The sequence below is a fragment of the Nycticebus coucang genome, chromosome 11, assembly GCF_027406575.1.
Source record: "Nycticebus coucang isolate mNycCou1 chromosome 11, mNycCou1.pri, whole genome shotgun sequence".
Classification (NCBI taxonomy): Eukaryota; Metazoa; Chordata; class Mammalia; order Primates; family Lorisidae; genus Nycticebus; species Nycticebus coucang.
The window spans coordinates 79,924,620-79,944,316 of NC_069790.1; the positions used below are offsets into that span (position 1 = coordinate 79,924,620).

The 19,697-nt window shown below is 37.8% G+C and overlaps 1 protein-coding gene across 17 annotated transcripts in view; it reads right to left on the minus strand.

Annotated features, from left to right (window-relative positions):
• The window catches only part of NRCAM (neuronal cell adhesion molecule), a 324,369-nt gene that overhangs the window by 75,625 nt on the left and 229,047 nt on the right, over positions 1-19,697 (minus strand). For all 17 annotated transcript variants that reach the window (XM_053608905.1, XM_053608904.1, XM_053608901.1 and 14 more), the window contains 6 exons: positions 16,866-16,971; positions 14,102-14,298; positions 12,518-12,640; positions 7,913-8,083; positions 7,279-7,335; positions 5,279-5,390 (listed from right to left, as the gene is read on the minus strand). In XM_053608905.1, the coding sequence (XP_053464880.1) occupies positions 5,279-5,390; positions 7,279-7,335; positions 7,913-8,083; positions 12,518-12,640; positions 14,102-14,298; positions 16,866-16,971 (766 nt within the window). The remainder of the gene's footprint in view (positions 1-5,278; positions 5,391-7,278; positions 7,336-7,912; positions 8,084-12,517; positions 12,641-14,101; positions 14,299-16,865; positions 16,972-19,697) is intronic.

Sequence of the window (19,697 nt, forward strand, 5' to 3'; positions counted from 1 at the left end):
CCATATATCTATATCTCTGTTTTTGTGCCAGTAACATGCTGTTTTGATCACCATAGATTTATAGTATAACCTGAAGTCTGATAATGTGATGCTTCTTCTTCTTTTTTTCTTTTATTAAATCATAGCTGTGTACATTAATGCATTTATGGGGTACAATGTGCTGGTTTTATATACAATTTGAAATACTTCTTGATTTGTTTTTATTTCTAAGTAATGTATTGGCTATTTGAGATTTTTTCTGATTCCATATAAAATGAAGTACTATTTTTTTCAAGTTCTTTAAAGTATGACATTGGTGTTTTGATAAGGATTGCATTGAATCTGTAGATTGCTTTGGGTAGTATGGAATTTTTTAACAATGTTGATTCTTCTCAGTCATGAGTATGATATGTTTTTCCATTTGTTAACATCGTTAGCTATTTCTTTTCTCAGGGTTTCATAATTTTCATTATAGAGATCTTTTGTGTCTTTTGTTAGATAAATTGCCAGGTATTTCATCTTCTTTGACACAACTGTAAAAGGAATAGAGTCCTTGAATATATTTTTGGCCAGACTACTGTTGGTATATGTAAAAGCTACTGATTTGTAAGTATTGATTTTGTATCCTGGACACTGCTATCTTCCTTGATCACTTCTAAGAGCTTTGTAGTTGAGTGCCTGGGGTTTTCTAGGTATAAGATCATGTCATCTGTGACAAATGAGAGTTTGATCTCTTCTGACCCCATTCGAATACCCTTGATCCCCTTCTCTTGCCTGATTGCAATGGCTAGGGCTTCCATTACTACATTAAATATCTGTGGAGACAATGGGCATCCTTGTCTAGTTCCAGATCTGAGTGGAAATGTTTTCAATTTTACTCCATTCAATATGATATTGGCTGTGGGTTTGTGATAGATGGCTTCTATCAGTTTAAAAAATGTCCCATCTAAGCCTATTTTCTTAAGTGTTCTAGTCATGAAAGGATGTTGGATATTATCGAAACTTTTTTCTGCATCAATTGATAGAATCATATGGTCTTTGTATTTTATTTTACTTGTGTGGCGTTTTATATTTATAGATTTATGTATGTTGCACCAACCTTGTAACCTTGGGATAAAACCAACTTGACTGTGGTGTATAATTTTTTTGATGTGCCATTGAATTCTTTTAGCTAGGATCTTATTGAGTATTTTTGCATCACTATTCATTAATGATATTGATCTATAGTTTTCTTTCTTTGTTGAGTCCTTTCTTGGTTTGGAGATAAAAGTGATATTTGCTTCATAGAATTTGTTGGGGAGGATTCCTTCTTTTTCTGTGTTTCGGAAAAGGTTATGTAATATAGGTACTAGTTCCTCTTTGAAGGTTTGGTAGAATTCTGATTTGAAGCCATCTGGCCCCAGAGTTTTTTTTGTTGTTGTTGTTGGCGTGGGGGTAGATTTTGTATAGTTGATCCTATTTCAGTGCTTGATATAGGTCTGTTCAAAATTTCTAATTCTTTCTGGTTGAGTCAAGGAAGGGGGCATGCATCCAGGTATTGGTCCATTTCCTCCAGATTTTCATATTTCTGAGAGTAGAGTTTTTTGTAGTAATCACTGAGGATATTTTTTTTTTTTTTTAATTTCTGTGGTATCTGTTATTTCTCCTTTATTGTTTCTGATTGACGTTATTAGAGATTTAACTTTTCTGTTTATGGTTAGGCTAGCCAAAAGTTGATCAATTTTATTAATCTTTTCAAAGAACCAACTTATTGTTTCACTGATCTTCTGAATGAGTATTTTGTTTTCAATTTCATTTAATTCTGCTCTAATTTTGGTTATTTCTTTTCTTCTGCTGGGTTTGGGGTTGGAACATTCTTCCTTTTCCAGTTGCTTGAGATAACCCATTAAGTTGTTGACTTCCTCTCTTTCTATTTTCTTGATGAAGGGTTCCAATGCTATAAATTTCCCTCTTGGACTGCCTTTGCAGTATCCCACAGGTTTTGATAATTTGCATCTTCATTGTCATTTTGTTCTAAAAATTTAGGGATTTCTTTCTTAATCTCATCTTTGACCCAGCTACCATTCAGCATAGGTTATTTAGTTTCCATGGTTTGAGTATGAAAATTCCTATTGTTGTTGAGTTCAACTTTTATTATTCCATGGTGGTCCAAGAAGATACAAGATCCATTGGTCCAAGATCCATTCTTTTAAATTTGCTGAGTTTAGAATTGTGTCCTAAGATATGATCAATTTGGGAAGATAATCCATGGGCTAATGAGAAGAATGTTTCTTCAGTTTTATTAGGATGAACTATTCTGTAGATGCCAGTAAAGTCCATTTGTTCTAGGGTCAAGTTTAAGTGCATTATTTCTTTGTTTAGTTTCTTCTTGGAGGATCTATCCAGAATGACAAAGAGGTGTTAAAATCTCTAACTATTACAGTATAGGAAGATATCACATTATTCATACCCATTAGGGTTTTCTTTATAAATTGAGAAGCATTCAGGTAGGGCACATAAATGTTAATTATCAAAATCTCTTCATGTTGAGTGTTTCCCTTGACAAATATGTAGTGTCAGAGAATTGCCAAACACTCTGGGATCTTCAGGGGGCAGACCTTTAGACCATCAGGCAAGAGGCTAAGGGTGTTCTGGGAGTTCAGAATTGTGGGGAAAATATTTGTTTAATTTTATGCTGGGAAGAATGATGCCTAAGCTCACAAGTGGGACCTCCCTTGAGAAGGAGGCTCTGTGTTTAGTGGCTCTCTCCCGTGGTGTAAAATGGGAAGATTTTTGTTCCCTGCTTGCTTACAGAGAGCCCACATTGAGCCACTCACTTGGGGAAGGGGTCTCTTATCCTCTTGGTGATGGACTTTGTACCTGGAATTTGTTTTCTTGGATCCTGTTTCCTTGGAGTCTCAGCTTGTCTCATCAGAGATGATGTGCACTTGTCTATCTTCTTTCTTAGCTCAGCTCATCACTTTTGACTTCACTGAGTCCTCTTCTGTCCAGTATGTCTCTGTCTGGACAAGAGCCTCTGGTGAAAGCTGCCTCTAGTCAGCTGTCTTCCTTCCTCCTCTCCATGAACTTTTATATACATTTACATTTTGACTAGAAGAACTTTTCTATTGTATTTTATAACAGGCTATCTGATGATGTGAATTAAGTGATTAGGGGAATAGCATTCTTTAGTTTCATTATTGGTGACATTTAAGACTATTATACCAATTGGTAAGAATAGCTCAAACTCATGTGTTACTCATACCATTTCTCACCCAACTGTGTTTCTTATTAAGTCATGAACTATGGAGACATATAAAAAGTCAGAATACAGGCTTGGGGTTAAAAGACTTTCCTCAAATTTTCATCCCTCTCTCTAAATTTCTCTCTGATCTTGTATCTCTGGCCTCTTTGAGCTTTAGTTTCCTTAGTAGCTTTCATTGGGATAATAATGCTTGACTTAATGTAATGACTTTAGAAGGTTTTCATGAGGGTAAAATAAAAATCTGTTCAACAAAAACACTTCCTAAGCATTGACTATGTGCCAAGCACCAAGCTGTGTGTTGAGAAGATACTGATGAAAAAAGCACAGTCCAGGCCCACAGGAAGATCACAATATTTGTCAACAGAAATGCATATGGAATTAATTGATTGTAAAATTGGTTTGGGCTTGTTAAGTTTAATAAAAATAAGTGATCATACATACCTGATGAAATAGATTCTAAAATTAAAACATGCGATAAATGTAAAAAATGTAGAGGATGTGAAATCATTTTGAAAAACTGAAATACTATGTAGTATACACCTGTGGAATCTGATAATGTAGTTTGATGTTTCCTTATACTCAGACTAATCTGCATCTCATAAGATTTGAAGGTGAGAAGGAAATGGAGATAGAACCATAATATCACAGTTTAAACCTCACAAAGCCATGAATGGTTTTGGATGCCTACTATCTACTGCACAGTTGTTAAGAATTAGTTAGAAATATCTTGAGTCTATGTGCCCAATGGTTACTGGTTTATAAATAATAGAGTCCCAATCTTGATTTTACAACATCCCAAAGTTTTAAAATTCCTTTGAGAGTTTTGTGAAATTTCCAAATACCAATCATATTTTAGTTTTTTACATAATATATCATTGTGGAAAGAGACATCACTAAATTGTGAGAGTGGGTACTTCTACTCCCTCCTCCCCCCCAAGTTAGAATTTGGCAGATTAAACCACTTTCTTATACAATGATGATGAAAATTAGAAGTTTTTGTTTGTTTGTTTGTTTTTTAATTCTGGCAGAAAGGATGGATTTTTAACTCATCTTTAAAAGGGGGTTTTGCTTGTTTTCAGTTGCTCCCAGAACTGAGTATGGTGCAGTGTGATTTCCTGGGTTAACCAGCAGAGGCCTCCATGTGCCTCCTGAAGGAAATTTATTCCTGGATTCAAGAAGTAAGCTGAGACCAGTGAGTCACCATGTCGAGGCAGCAGGAATCATAACACGTGAAGGTGGCATGTTTGTGAGATTCTATTCCAGGGTTTCAGCAGATATGCCCACACCAATGGTACTTGCTCTGTGCCCAGGCATGAGACAGGGACTATATAGAAACTTGCCTTTAATGTGGACTAACATTAGTTGTTCTTGAATCTGGGATAGCCCTCCCTCCAACCCATGTCAAAGGCACATCAGTTCTGGGATGGCTTCAATTTTGAGATGTGTGCAGATGAGGCAGTTCAAACAATCTGGGCTTGGCCTTATAACCTGCCAATAGGAAGCAGCGGAAGGGACAATGTGCTAGTCTGAAGCCAAGAGGCCTCATATGTGATGAGATTGCTGGAGGGATGTGAGAAACTTGTGGCTAACAGCACAGATCCCCAGAGAATAGATAGCAGGCCCTGAGAGGCGTGAACTGACCAATGAGCCACCTCACAGATGTCAGAACATGTTTCATTGCATTTAGCTGAATCTAGCTGGTTACAGCACTGCTACCCTGCAGACCTCTAACAAGGGATTGATGATAAATAGCAATTATTTTAAACCACTAAGTTTTGAGGTGATTTGTTACCAAATAGCAAAACGATACATCCTGATTATGATCACAGCAATCACAAGGTGATTATTTCAACATGAACACTATTACATCAACAAAATAGTTTAACAATAATATGAGATTCACAAAGTCTACTTTGGAGAGTATTACTATATATTTTTTTGTTGCTTGATAGAATTAGTATGAGACAATTACCCTTCCTATGATATTAATGTCTCTCTACCAACCTACCATACTTTTACAAGAAAGGTACATCAGGACAGAAAGTGTTAACTCACAATCCTTCTGCAATGCACTCTAGTGAAAGCACATTTCCTCTTAATTCTTCTTTGTTACTTGCATTGCCTTCTGGAGTTAAAAATGTTGGTGGCCTCTCTTTACTTGATTTAGCTGCAAACAAGAAAATTAATATGCATTAAAACTTATGAATATGTATTTCTGGAAACACAATCCACTGTGTCACATAAAAAAAAGCTGCCTGAAATTCTAATCCCTTTTCAAAACTATTTAACATTAATTGTAAAATTTGCTAAGCTAAACAGATACGCTCTCTGCCTTACAAATAGCCATTATTTACTCAGTTACCCTGGGATAGAAACAATTATGGTTCCATAAGCCCTAATAATAAAAATTGTTTTCCCTTTTGTATATTTTCTTAACTTGGGTTAAGTTTTTATAAATTTTCTGTGGAATACTGAATCTTCAACATGTTGATGTGGAGAAGAAAATCATGTTGTCAACTACATTTCCTTTATTATTAGTGCTCAGGTCGAAGCAAAATTTAATTGTCTTGTGAAAGATGTTAGCATTTTCAGAAAGATATGGTTATGGTAGGAGTATTTTGGTTTTGATGGGGGCATTATAGCCAAATCCACTGATTAATCATATTAAGATCCCCAAACTGCAAGGTTTATGGAAAAAAAACAAAACTAAACTAGAGAGTTACTGAGAGAAGTCTTGTAAATTGTATCTATATTTGGAATCACAGAAATAAACAAGTAGGTTTCAATTGTAAAAAAAAAAAAAAGAATAATGGTGGAAATTATTAAAATAGAAATCAGTTATTAAGTTAAAATCAATTTCCTAATGGAAAAATAAAGAAGTTTCCATTCTTTCCAATAAAGAAGTATCCAGTCAGAGATACTCATATAGGGCACCTTCTTATTTATGGAGACTTTTCCAAAATGTAGCCTTATCTTCTGAAGGATTCTCAGAAAAACTTAAAGTGGAAATTACACCATCTTAAGGTTCTATAGCCCTTGAAATTTTTCAACACTTCAATGCATTATCAATTTGATGCTCACTAAAACTCAGTAAAAAGGTAGTATATGAATTACCCTCATTTCTCCAGAAGGAAAAAACCCCTTAATACCAGAAAAGGTATTATATTATTTGAGAGAAATAAGTTTTCTTAAAAATTTAGAGACTAGGGGAGAACATTTACTCCTCTAAAATCACTTTTGGAATGGTCTTAAAGATCATAATTTTCAGGAGTATATTAAAATAAAATAAAATAAACCAGGAGTTGTGGTATGTCTAGGACCCTGGTCACTGGTGATACCTTAATATGTTTTACTTTATATGTTAAGGGTGGAAAATTAATACAACAGATATTCTGCCTGTGGATAACTAAAAAGGACCCCCTACCTGGAACCTATACATGAGAGTCTATACATGAGAACCATTATTTCTCTTAAGGAAAGAAAATTCATTTCTCTTTAAAAGAGTGAAGTTACATGCTCTATTTTTAAAAAGTCTAGTTTCATTAAAGATAGTGACATGGTTCTAAACAAAACCATGAAAAGTGCTCTTGCTAATTATATTGACAATGTAATGTAAAAACAGATAGGCAATGTGATGATTTACTATGAAAACCACTTAATGTTAGTTGCTAAAGGCTTTGATGAGCCAGTATTCCAGCAGGTTAAAGTACCCTGCCAACTCTAATTTAGTTCACAAGAAAAGTTTATGAACAGAATACAAAATAGGGAATATAATTCTGAACATACATGAAAGATTTTTTCAAATCACGTGAAATGGTTCTTTACATGAACACAGTTATAACAAGTTTCACTGCTATACATACATCATGGAAAATGTTCTAGTGACATGCTTAAAAGTTTATAGCTAAAGTTCATAAGAGACATACATTTATATTAGTGGTGTTAAACATGAAACTAGGAATTTCATAAAGAAGTTAAATAGCCATGGAGGTGAAGTTAGTGAACTAAGTTCTACGATGAAGGAGAGAATGTCAGTTACAATCACCATAACTCACCACTATAAAACTCAGTGTCACTCAAATTAGCAGCTATAGTGTCATTCAATTCATCCACTGAAATAAACAGAATATTATGAAGAGGGCACAAAAGTAGGGGAGTCGAGTCAAAAAGTATTGGGCAACAAAAGCAAATGTATACAGCTGTGCTGATCAAGTTCTGTCCCTACCAAGTAAAAATACTGCTTTACACTGTGCATGACTAACTCATTAATTCACTTAGCCACCCCCAACCAGTAATATTCAAGCATATAAACTAAGCTGCAGGACTGCCATAAAAGCCACCGAGGGACATGAAGCACACGTAAATGCTCAGAACACCACGTGATTCAGAAGGTTCTCATGGAGCCAGTAAAGGTAACAATAGCAAAAAACATAAATTACCCTACTTAGGTATGCATGCTCTTTATAATGTGTATGTAAACACTTTATTTATTTACTTAATTAATTAATTTCAGGTTATCGTGAGGTTACAAGCAACCAGGTCACAATTTTGAATTTGTTAGGTAGAGTGCCTCTGGTAGTTGCGTCCTGCACCCAAAAGGTGTGCTACATACCCCTACCTTGCGCCCATTACATGGGGCCAACCCTTTAAAAATCATTCACAAAAAGATTCAGGAAGCTGAAGTCTTACCTGAAATCACTTTTACAGAAATTGGTTGCTTTTGTTGTATGGTTTGAGTATGATTAAATCTGGCATAACAGATGTAGTCTTCCCGGGTGTCCTCTGGGAGGACATTGGAAAAATAAAGGTCCCCATTCAGACCTTGAGAAACCCTCTCGCTCTGTGGAAGTCTTTGAAAGGCTAGAGAAAGGCAGAGAGATATCGTATCATTCCATCATAAAGCGGCCACTCTCCAAATTAGCAAGATAAATGTATCTACCAATGGTTTTGTGAACTTCATTTGAATGTAATTTTTTCTCTACAAAGCTCTTTGGGTAAAACCAAATAACCATAAAAAATATACATGACAAACTAAAACTGTAACTGTACCTGTTCAACCCTAATTCCTCTGGGGTGGGAGCAGAGGTGAGATTAGAGTCATACAGTGAAGTGTCTTATTTAGCAAGTGTTTTACTAAACGAACAAAAAATGTTTTACAGAAAGTTTGTGTGACTTTTTCTAATATTGAAATTATTCCCTAATTGTTAAAAACATATACACGCATATTTTAGAAGATGCATTAAGGAAGATTGTAAGGCTGCTAATGTGGGTTGCACCGACACACAAGCAGTGGTCAGAAACCAAATACTTACACGAGGACCTAATGGTGAGCTGGGCTTGGGCCAGGCCCAGGCATGCCAGAGTCTCAGCCCTGGCTGAGCTCATGACCCAACTGAAAAATCAGACAGCACATGGGCCATTAATTAACAAGAGGATGCAATACTGACGCTGTTTAATGCTGCAGCCTGCCCCAAGGAAACCCTCAGCCCAGTCTCCCTCACCTCCTCTCCTTTTTCTTTCCTGAATTACTCACGACCTCTCGCATATGGCATGTTTTACTTATCTTAAGCATGATGGATTGCCTGTCTCCCCACACAGAATTTAAGTTCCAGGAGGGTAGACACTTTCACCTGCTTTGGCCCCTGTCATAGCACAGCAACTGTGCCTAGGCCTTCATAGGGCATCCTTTAAATATTCATTGAAGGGTTAAATGAATAACCATTTGACTGTCCAGTTTCATTCAGGATAATTCACATCCCCTGTGGTCTAGTTAAGGACCTATCTACCCTTAGGCACAGAGGAAAGATTTTCTTTTTCTCTTATTGACATATAATAAATTGTACAAATTTATGGGGTACAACGTGATGTTTTGATACATGTATACTCTGTGTAATGATCAACTCATGGTACTTAGCATATCCATCACCTTAGACATTTATCATTTCTTTGTTATGAGAACATTCAAAACCTTTTCTTCTAGCTATCTGAAATACATAATGCATTACTGCTAGCTCTAGGCACCCTTCTGTGCAATGGAGTGTCAGAATTTATTTGGAGGGGAGAAAGTGGACGAAGGATGCAGGGAGGTGGAACCACTGATCCGTATGTGAATTTACACTTGGCCAGCTAAAATGCACCCTAGAGCTCCTGATTTAGTTCACAGAGCCTTAACTGTGAGAGAGCTGGGAAAACTGTACATCCCAGTGGCCTCAGGCAGGTGTTACTCCTCCTGGCAGGATTTCTCACTTGAGTCAAGCGGGCATGCTCATCCTGTGACAGGTGCTTGGTCTAACATTTCACAAAATGCAAAATTACGGTTAAAAGCCTGTATCTCCCATAGGCAGGAAAAGGCATAGAAATGAGGAGCCCAAGCTCAAAAGAAAACTGGTTAATCATGTTAACTAACTTAGCGGTCAAGATGGGAGTTTGGTTGGCAGTTGCAAATTCATGGTTTTAAGTCATTCATCCCTCAGGAAAGGATTTATTTTAGAAATAACTCAGAAAAATAATGTACATTTATATAATGAACAAAAAAAGTCAAAGACAAGCATACATTTGTTGTCTTCTGTTTCTCCTGCTGTATTTTATCACTGATGGATGTTGGTAGAACAAATGTTAAAACACTGGGGCTACACAAAGGTGGTGGCATTTTGCCCTTTGAGTTCCTTTGCATTTCATTTGAAAAAAAAAAAGTATGCACATGCAAATGTCTTTATGATGTCATTTTGCAAGGGGAATGTTATATGGATCTAAATCTTTCTAATATTCCAGATGCACGTCCATTTGAAAGGTTAGATGCTTCACCAACAGCCTAAAATGTACGCAAAAGACATGGCCAGCAGTGCAAGGTGGGAAGTATTTTAGTTACGTATTTAGATGATTCTCAGACTTTACTTGTGATATGTCTCCTTATTAAGTAACAAAGGTCATCATTTTGGAATAAAAAGCCAAGGACCAAATATTGGGCCTTATTTTGGCAGTAACATTTGTTAATCTCGAAGCCATGAATCATTTACATTTGGCTTACCACTTTTTCTCGCAAAAGCTTTAAAAGCTATTATGTAGTGATAGGAAAAATACATTTGTGCATTTATTTACGTATTTGTTTTTCATTTCTTTGTGATATATATTCTGACTGCTTTTATTTAGGAAGAATTAAAATGTGGGTGAAATGTTAGAGACAAATTTTCTCATTAGTAATGTGTATATAGCCTGTGATTTCAGAGGAACTCACTGAGAATAGAATATATTTCCTACAAAGATTTTAAATTCATTGCCACCATTCCACCTAAAAGACTCTTACCAACATTAACAATGACCTCTGTGTTGCCAAATTCAATAGTCATTTCCCACTCCTCATATTATCTGATCAGCACATTTGAAACAGCTAACCACGCTGTCTCTCTCTCTCTTTTTTTTTCTTTGAACAGGGTCTCACTCTGTTGCTTGGGTTAGAGTGCAGTGGCTTCATCATAGTTAACTGTAATCTCAAACTTCGGCTCAGTTTGTGAACCTCCTGCCTCAGTCTTACAAGTAGCTGGGACTACAGGGGAGCGCCACTGTACCCAGTTAATTTTTCTTATATTTTATAGAAATAAGGTCTTACTCTTGCTTAGGCTGGCCTCAAACAGGGGCGTCCTGACCTCAAGCAATCCTCTTGCCACAGCCTCCCAAAGTGCTAAGATTACAGGTGTGAGCCACCGCACTCAGCCCCTGCTTTTTGTGATGCACATTCTTCACCTTGTCCTAGGACAGCACTCTCTTTCTGTTCTCTTTTCACCTCAGTGTCTGCTCCGTCACATCTGCTTTGCTGGTTTCTCCCTAAGTCCTGGGCCACCAGAGGGCTCCTGGTCTAAGTCTTCCAGGCTCTGCACCTACCACCTGCATCTACTCCCTGAATTCTCATCCAGCCCCGGCTCCAGGGAGCAGCTGTGTACTGGGGGTCCATACATGGCTGATTACAGTCCTGGATCTTCCTTCTGACTCATGTATCTCTGACTCATGCTGGGCACCTTGACATGAAATGTCTTCACAGCCTTCTCGCATCCCACACCCCTGTTTCTTAGCCTCCAAGCACCGCCATGTGCTACCTCTATGATAACATGTTGACCTATTGGCTCAGGAAATTCTGGAGGGTTTGAGAGTTAGAGCAACTAGTAACACCCTCAAGGACAGAAACAGGAGTAGACAAATTTCTCTTTGCCTCAGTTTCTTCATCTGGAAAGTGGAAAAAATAACTGAACATGCCTCATAGGGTTATTGTCAAAAATTAATGGAATAATCCATGTAAAGTTCTTATAAAGGGATAAAGGGATTGGCATTTAGTAAAAACCTGATAAATATTTGCTATTTTTGGGATAAAAAACCAAATGAAAAGATAAGATATTCAAACACCTTGATTTCTTCCCCACTATGGGATTCTGAAACTGGCAATTTCATTTCATCCAAACTTTCTAGTTATCCTGATTCCTCTCTCTCTCATGCTTCTACCCCTCCCCAATAAATCCTGTAGGCTCTACCTTCAAAATGCACCCAGAATCTGACCATTTCCTACCCACTCTACCCACACAAGTCCAAGTCAACATCAACTCTTGCCTAGATGACAGCAATGGCCCCAACTGGTGTCCCTACTCTGTCTTTTGTACCCTATGTTCTTCACATGTGGAATGAAGTGGTAGTAATACGATTTATTTTATTTTAAACAAAGTCACTCCTTCCGAGTTTCCTTACTTCATTTTCAGCTAAAGTCAAAGCCTTTTCCACCGAGTCCCTGTGACCTTTCTGACCTTATCCATCACCCTCCCGCTGGACTCCATAAGTCAGGTCAACTTGACCTTGCTTTTTAAGACATCAGACAGGCTCCTTCCTTAGGGGCTTAGACCAGTGTTCCCTCTCTACCCAGGCATTTAGGGGCCTAGGTTGCTCTCTTCCCTTAGGTCTTTGATCCAAACTCTGCCTTATTTTTCTTCATAGCACTTAGTGCCAGTGGACGCAGATTTTCTGAATGCATTAATTGTCTGCCTTTTCCCACACCTCCCTCCACTCCAACTGCATATGGTATAAGGTCAGTAAGAGTAGGATATTTGTTTAGTTTAGAGCAGTATCTGGAACATAAAAAGTACTCAATAAAACTGAGTGAATGCATCATATGACGTGCCATTTATTTAGAAGAGCAGTTATTTTCCTGAGCATCTCTATAATGTAAACATTTTATGAATCACAATAGGTAATAATTTATTATCACAATAAATAATCATAAGGTTCTTGGAGAAAGTTCATACTGTCAAAACTTACAATTATCCATCCAAAATATTATAGGTGGTGGTAATCCAATTGGGGGTCTGCAGGGAAGTACTAAAGATTGACCATTTCGAAGTGTTATTGGTTCAATTTTTTCTTTGGTCCACAGTGGTGACCCTATTAAAAAAATAAGTTCTAAGTTATTTCTGCATTGAAAAATAAGTAAAGATAGTACTATAAAAGAAGGCAAACTGAATTCTTGGAGAAATAGTAACTTGGAATCTATGTACCTTAAATTAACAAGAAAATAATTTTAAAATGCAGAATACTTTTTTAAAAAGTAAAAAACAAGTCAAATATAGTAAGAACTGACAATTCTCATTCATTGCCATTGAACGTTTAAATTCTGAGTCCATGATTCCACAGCTAAGAATTTACACTAAATGTATCATTAGCAAGATACACAATTGCGATGTAAGTATGTCTTCACAAAAGAATGAAAAACACTTAAATGTCAAAAAAAGTTAAATACATAATTGTGTATCTATGCCTTTGAATACCATAAAATATTATATATTTGTTTATAAGATTGTTATGAGACTATATACATGATATATCGATAACATGGAAAAGGCTATAAAATAGTATTTCAGAATGAGCTAGTTTTATTTTTTATTTATTAATTTTTTTTGAGACAGAGTCGCATTCTGTAACCCAGGGAGAGTGCTGTGGTATCATCGTAGCTCACAGCAACCTAAAACTTGACCTCAAGCAATCTGCTTGCCTCAGCCTCTGGAGTAGCCGGGACCACAGGTACCCACCACAATGCCTGGCTAGTTTTCGAGAGGGGCTCTTGCTGTTGCTTAGGCTGTCAAACCCTGAGCTCTAGCAATCCACTTGTCTTGGCCTCCCAGAGTGCTAGAATTATAGAAATGAGCCACGGAGCCCTGGGAGAATGGATTGATTTAAAAAACACACATATACCTCTGCCCAGGAAAAAATGGAAAAAATATTTCAGCAATAGTTGTTTCTTTGAATGGGAAGATTTATGAATAGATTTTAAATTTTTCTGCTTATTTGTAATTAATTTTTCTGTAGCAAACACATATTACACATGTAATAATTTTTTTAAAATGACCAGAACAGCAAATGGTCACTGTTATTTAAAGATACGCTCTCGAGGTTGTTGAGAGGGTTTTGGTGTTGATCATTGCAAAAAGAGCCATAATAATATCAGGGTAGGAAAGACACTCTATTTCCAGTGAAATTTTGAAACAAAAATTTTTAAAGAAGACTTAGACCTTGATTACCCATGTGATCCATGTGGGCATAGGAATTTTGCTTACATGTAAGATACATGAGAAATAAATAATAAGATAAATCCAGAGAAGAAACACTTTTTTTAAAACCCTGGTATCTTATTCAGAACTTGTATAAAGACACATTGGATTAGCAAAGCATGAGGGTGAGAAGCTTGTTAGGGTAAAGTAGAAAGGAGCAATAATTTTCATGCAAAACAAAGTCAGAACATCAGAAGCAATGCCATTGCTTTTTACTGTAACGTATTTGGATGTAACAAAAGTTGAGTCTTGGAGCAATTCTTTTAAGGGTCATATTTGGTTGACAAGTCCCACTTACTGGATGGGCGGACGACAATGTTATTAGAAATCGCAGCCCCGCGTTCGTTCCTCGCTGTACACTGATAGACTCCTTCATACGTCTCAGCCTTCCCTTCGCTCATGATGTTGATTATGAGCGTCCCTGAGCCAGGCTTCATGGTCACTAGAGGGTCTTTGTCTATGTCAAAATGAGTCCCATTACGGGTCCAAGAAAAGCTGCCCAACACACAAAAGATGAAGTATGTTAATGGTCCAGAAAAATAGGATTACTTTTTAACAAATTCCCAGCAGTTTTATGAGTTTCTAGAAATAATTACTAGATTTTATTATTGGGTAAAAGAGCAATAAGCCCCGATACCTAATACGTTTCACTGAATCATGAGTTAGAGAGAAGCAAGGACCATACATTTTGAAGATGCCTGTCTGCTGCAGAGCCAACCCAACTCTAACTTGATAGAGAAATCATGAGCACAAATTTCTGTTCATTTTTCTAAGAAAATAGAGGAAGCAGGACTCCTGGGCACACTCTTTATTACCATTTTTATTGTAAATGCCGCTACTCACTGCTTATAAAAATTTACTCTGAGCTAAAATGTGACAAGAAAACCCTCTACAAAGTACTATCAACTATGTGTTGAAAATTGATCAGGCCAGTTTCAAGTTACAAAATTCAAAGTATATGTTGAGGGGGGGTAAGAGATAGGAGTTAGGGGTATTTTAAATGTTGGTTATTAAAAGTGGTGATTCTATACATATAATTTGAGAGTTTTTTTTTTTTTTTTTTTGTAGAGACAGAGTTTCACTTTACTGCCCTTGGTAGAGTGTCGTGGCATCACACGGCTCACAGCAACCTCCAGCTCTTGGGCTTATGTGATTCTCTTGCCTCAGCCTCCTGAGCAGCTGGGACCACAGGCGCCCGCCACAACGCTTGGCTATTTTTTTGTTGCAGTTCGGCCGGGGCTGGGTTTGAACCTGCCACCCTTGGCATATGGGGCTGGTGCCCTACTCACTGAGCCACAGGTGCCGCCCATTTGAGAGTTTTTTAATTCTAGAGATAATTTTGTGAATTCACGAGGAGGTATGCCAAATTGTCATCTGAGATTTCTTTCTCAGCATTTTAATTTTTTTTTTTTTTTGAGACAGAGTCTCACTATGTCACCCTCAGTAGAGTACGGTAACATCACAGTTCGCAGCAACCTCAAACTCTTGGGCTTAAGCGATTCTCTTGCCTCAGTCTCCCGGGACTACAGGAGCCCGCCACAATAGCCAGCTATTTTTGTTGCAGTTGTCATTATTGTTTAGCTAGCCTGAGACTGGGTTCGAACCCACCACCCTCGGTGTATATGGCTGGCACCGTAACCACTGTGCTATGGGTGCCGAGCCTCAGCATTATTTATATAAAAGACTGTCTTATATAAAAGTCACAATACTCATGTAATTAAATACTTTGTAAAAGTTGCAAAACAATAAAGGCCATGCTCATACCCGGGCATGAATCTCTAGACTTCACAGTGTTTTCTGGGCCCACGGGGATTTTCCTTCGCCCTGTTCATCTTTGTAGCAGTGTCTGTCAAAACTAGTGCAGGAGGTGGTGGATGCTACTGACCTCTAGTGGGTAGAGGCCCGGGATGTGCTAAATATCACACAAAGCTCAGGACAGCTTCATCTCCATAAAAAGCAAACAAACAAACAAAAAATGACCTCACCCTAAATATTGATAGTGGTGAGGAGGAGAAATCTTGCTTTACGGAGAGTTACAGGAGGTATTAAATAAGTATGTCACTGAGGGAGAGCCCAGCAAAAGACATACATCAGGGCTTGTGTGAGAGAGGTTTCCTATAGCATGGCAGACTATATTGTTTTGAAGCAATCCTTGAAGTTTTGATATAGGGAATAGGTATTTCATAGCAGTTAATTTTTTTTCCCAAGTGCTATCAAGGCCTGTAAAAGACACACTTGGAAATAAAATATCTAGAAACTTTCACTTCTTTATTACTTAAAAATCCACATTACATTTTAATAGTAATAATCCAACTCTCCAAAACTCCCATATATTATGAGGCAAGTTATAGATTATCCAGTGTAGGACCATGGATAAGTTGCCTAGAATTACTGGGAATCAGTTTTCCATCTATAAATTGTATTGGTTGGGTTGGATCGTCTCTCTTCTCTTTACCAGCTCTAAATGCAGAGTTCATGCCAAAATCCATATGGCATGAAACCTGAGTACTGAACCCCACCAAATTTGGAAAACCATTTAGACTATTTTATAGGCTGCTATAGAGATAGAAGATATCTTAAAGTCATCAATTCAACCTCTTTCTTTTACAGATCAGGAAACTAAAGCCCAGAGAAAAGAGGTTTGCCCATGTCATAGGGCCATTAGTATCAGAACCAGGATTGGAAGGCTTTTTCCACATCTCCCCACAATTCCTGATCATTTTGCAGAGGTGTATGAATAGGGAAATCTAGATTATTAAGAACAAATTGGCTCTAATTAAGCAGAAAGACAAAATAATAAAGTTATGGATGATACTTTAGGAGATGCAGGACCTAGGACTATCCTTGGAAGGCCTTCATTGTCTTTGGAGGGCCAAACTGGGCAGGAAGTTGGTTAGATGAACCAAAGGGTAATCTAGTCTGCCAATTTGAGAAATATCCAGCTAGAAAAGAAAGTGTTCCACATCGCTAACCTTATTCTACAGAAATTCCCACACTTACTTCTCTATTCAGAGTGATTGCCTGACCTTTTCAGTACCATAACAAAGCAAAAACCAACTGACCTTGGAGGAGGCTTCCCTTTGGCTTCACACTGGATTATAATATTCTCCCGAGGGTCAATAATGTAATCTTTTGGAGATTGTTGCATGATGGTTGGAGGTTGTACCACTTAATTGTAGAAAGAAGAATAATGTAAAGAAATAAATCATTTCATATAATGGCAATCATTTTTTCCTGAATCAAAATCTCTTACCTAAAACTTAATATGCTCCAAGTATATTTAGTAATTTCTATTGTAAGTAGCACATACCTCAGTAGACTTTTAATAAAAAGTCTCCTAAAACTGTGAAGACAAGGAATAGTGTTTTTTGGTAACTTTACATGCACTCACAAAGTCCATTTTCCCACACTAAAAGTTTGGGAAAATAATTGCCAATATAAGTCTACTACTAAGACAGTTTCTGATGTAACAATGAGAAATTCTTCTGGTTTCTTTGGTTCAAATGATGTTTTACAACAAAATTTAAGTTATGAGGTAAATTTGCATCTTAGGAAAGAATAACTGACTTATAGTTCTTTAGTGTGCTAACATAAATTAATATATGTTAGGAACAAACAAATTTGAGAAGTTAATATTAAAAAAATTGCTAAATTGGAGACCTGACCTGTCTTACAGAGCTAGGATACAGGTGAAGTAGGAACAAAGATAAAATGGTCTCGTTTAGAAGATAAATGGAATTGAGGAAGATCTCAGTTCTAGGAGATGGTGTTTCCATTTTGATGTTCAAAGTGTTATATGGCCATTTATTATCAAATCAGAAAGAGAAATTGTTCTGACTCAAAACAATCTAATCCGAAGAAAGCTGGTTTCTAGACTATAATGCTCTTTAAGTAATTCTTAGATCATCTTGTCCTTCTTCTTGTGAGATCATACTTACAGAGTGTTAGAACAGAAAGGGACTGGAGAATTCATCTATTTCAGCCTGTATTTTTGCTGCTCAGGATGGCAAAATGGCTCCACTAGGAAGGCACAAAGTCGAGAAGAGAACCAAACTTTCTCCGCTGGCTCCTGGTAGAAAGCTGTGGCCTTGCACAACATCACAGAGAGCTGTTTACACAGACTAGCAGTCCTTAACCAGGGCCATTTGTCCCCATCTTTCCGTGGACATTTGGCCATAACTGGAGACAAGTACAGTCACCATGACTGGGGTCCAGGTGATACTGGCATGTAGTGGAGAGAGGCCAGGGATGCTAAACATTTAACAAGGCCCAGGACAAGACTCATCTGTCCAGGGCAAAGACTTAGCTGGTCTCTAAGGTCAGTGATGCTGAGGCTGAGAAACCCAGGGCAGAACACGATGAGCCTGGCACCCAGAGCAGGGCAGTGCAGTGGCCCTGCCCCAGGATGCTTTCCTCCGCAGTGTGCAACTTCCCCAAGGCCTGTCTTGGACTCCCACTTTCCTTTCCTACCACATTTGACATTCTGGCTCATTAAAGCTCTTCTGCATCTTTCTTTTCCTCTCTGCCCATACTCTGCTTCCTTCATGAAGACTCTTCTACTCGCCAAACAAGAATTTCCCAGAGCTCAGTAATAGTCCTCTGCCCTTGTTTCTCTCCCATGCTTGATTGTTGCAAGAGTTAAATGTGCCATTTCCATATCCAAAGTCTTATAAATCCGCAAACATGGATTTCTTGCCTTGTATACAGTCTTGCTGTTCTCCACCAGACATCTCTTACTCAGTTTCCTAATATTAATTAATAAGACCTAAAGTATAGATCAAAATCTAACCTCATTACTGTCAATATTTATTGTACACCTATGTATGCAGGGTTTGGGGCAGTGTCAATTTCCCTTCCCTTCAGCAATATCACGTCCGTCCCCTTCCTCACTTTCCAGCCAAATCTAGCTGCTCTTCTAGATTTCATCATACAGCAGAAATCTCATTCATTCTTCTAGCCCCATCAGTTTCCAATCCTAAGTAGTAGTTTGATTTAGAACTAGTCTGTTTCTTACTAGCTGGAACTTCAAGCAAATTTCTTAACTTACCTAAGCTCTACTTTCCTCAGAGGGAAATGAGCTTTAAAAGTAGTATCTAACTGCGGTGCATCTTACAAGGGTACATGTGAAACTTAGTAAATGTAGAATATAAATGTCTTAACACAATAACTAAGAAAATGCCAGGAAGGCTATGTTAACTAGTATGATGAAAATGTGTCAAATGGTCTATAAAACCAGTGTATGGTGCCCCATGATCACATTAATGTACACAGCTATGATTTAATAATAATAAAAAAAAAAGATTAAAAAAAAGGAAAAAAAAAACCCAGAATTGGTTTGGGCGTGGTGGCTCACGCCTGTGATCCTAGCACTCTGGGAGGATGAGGTGGATGGATTGCTTGAGCTCACAAGTTCGAGACCAGCCTGAGCAAAAGCAAGATGCCGTCTCTACTAAAAACAGAAAAGCTAAGGCAGGAGGGTTGCTTGAGCCCAAGTTGGGGGTTGCTGTGAGCTATGATGCCCTCTACCCAGGGCAACAGCTTGGGACTGTCTCAAAAAAAAAAAAAAATCAAATCAGAAGTTGGCCAGTAAGTATGTGATGTTTATATCATGCTCCAAACCACATGACTTACGCTTCTGAATATGCTGAAATCACTTGAGTGGTTTATCACTTAGACCAGTGGTTGTCAACCTGTGGGTCGCAATAGGAACTGTATTAAAGGGCCATAGCATTAGGAAGGTTGAGAACCACTGACTTAGATAATTCGCTTCTTTTTTGGGGGGTCGGAGGGACAGAGCCTCAGGCTTTCACCCTGGGTGTAGTACCGTGGCATCACAGCTCACAGCAACCTCCAACTCCAGGGCTCAGGCAATTCTCCTGCCTCCACCTCCCAAG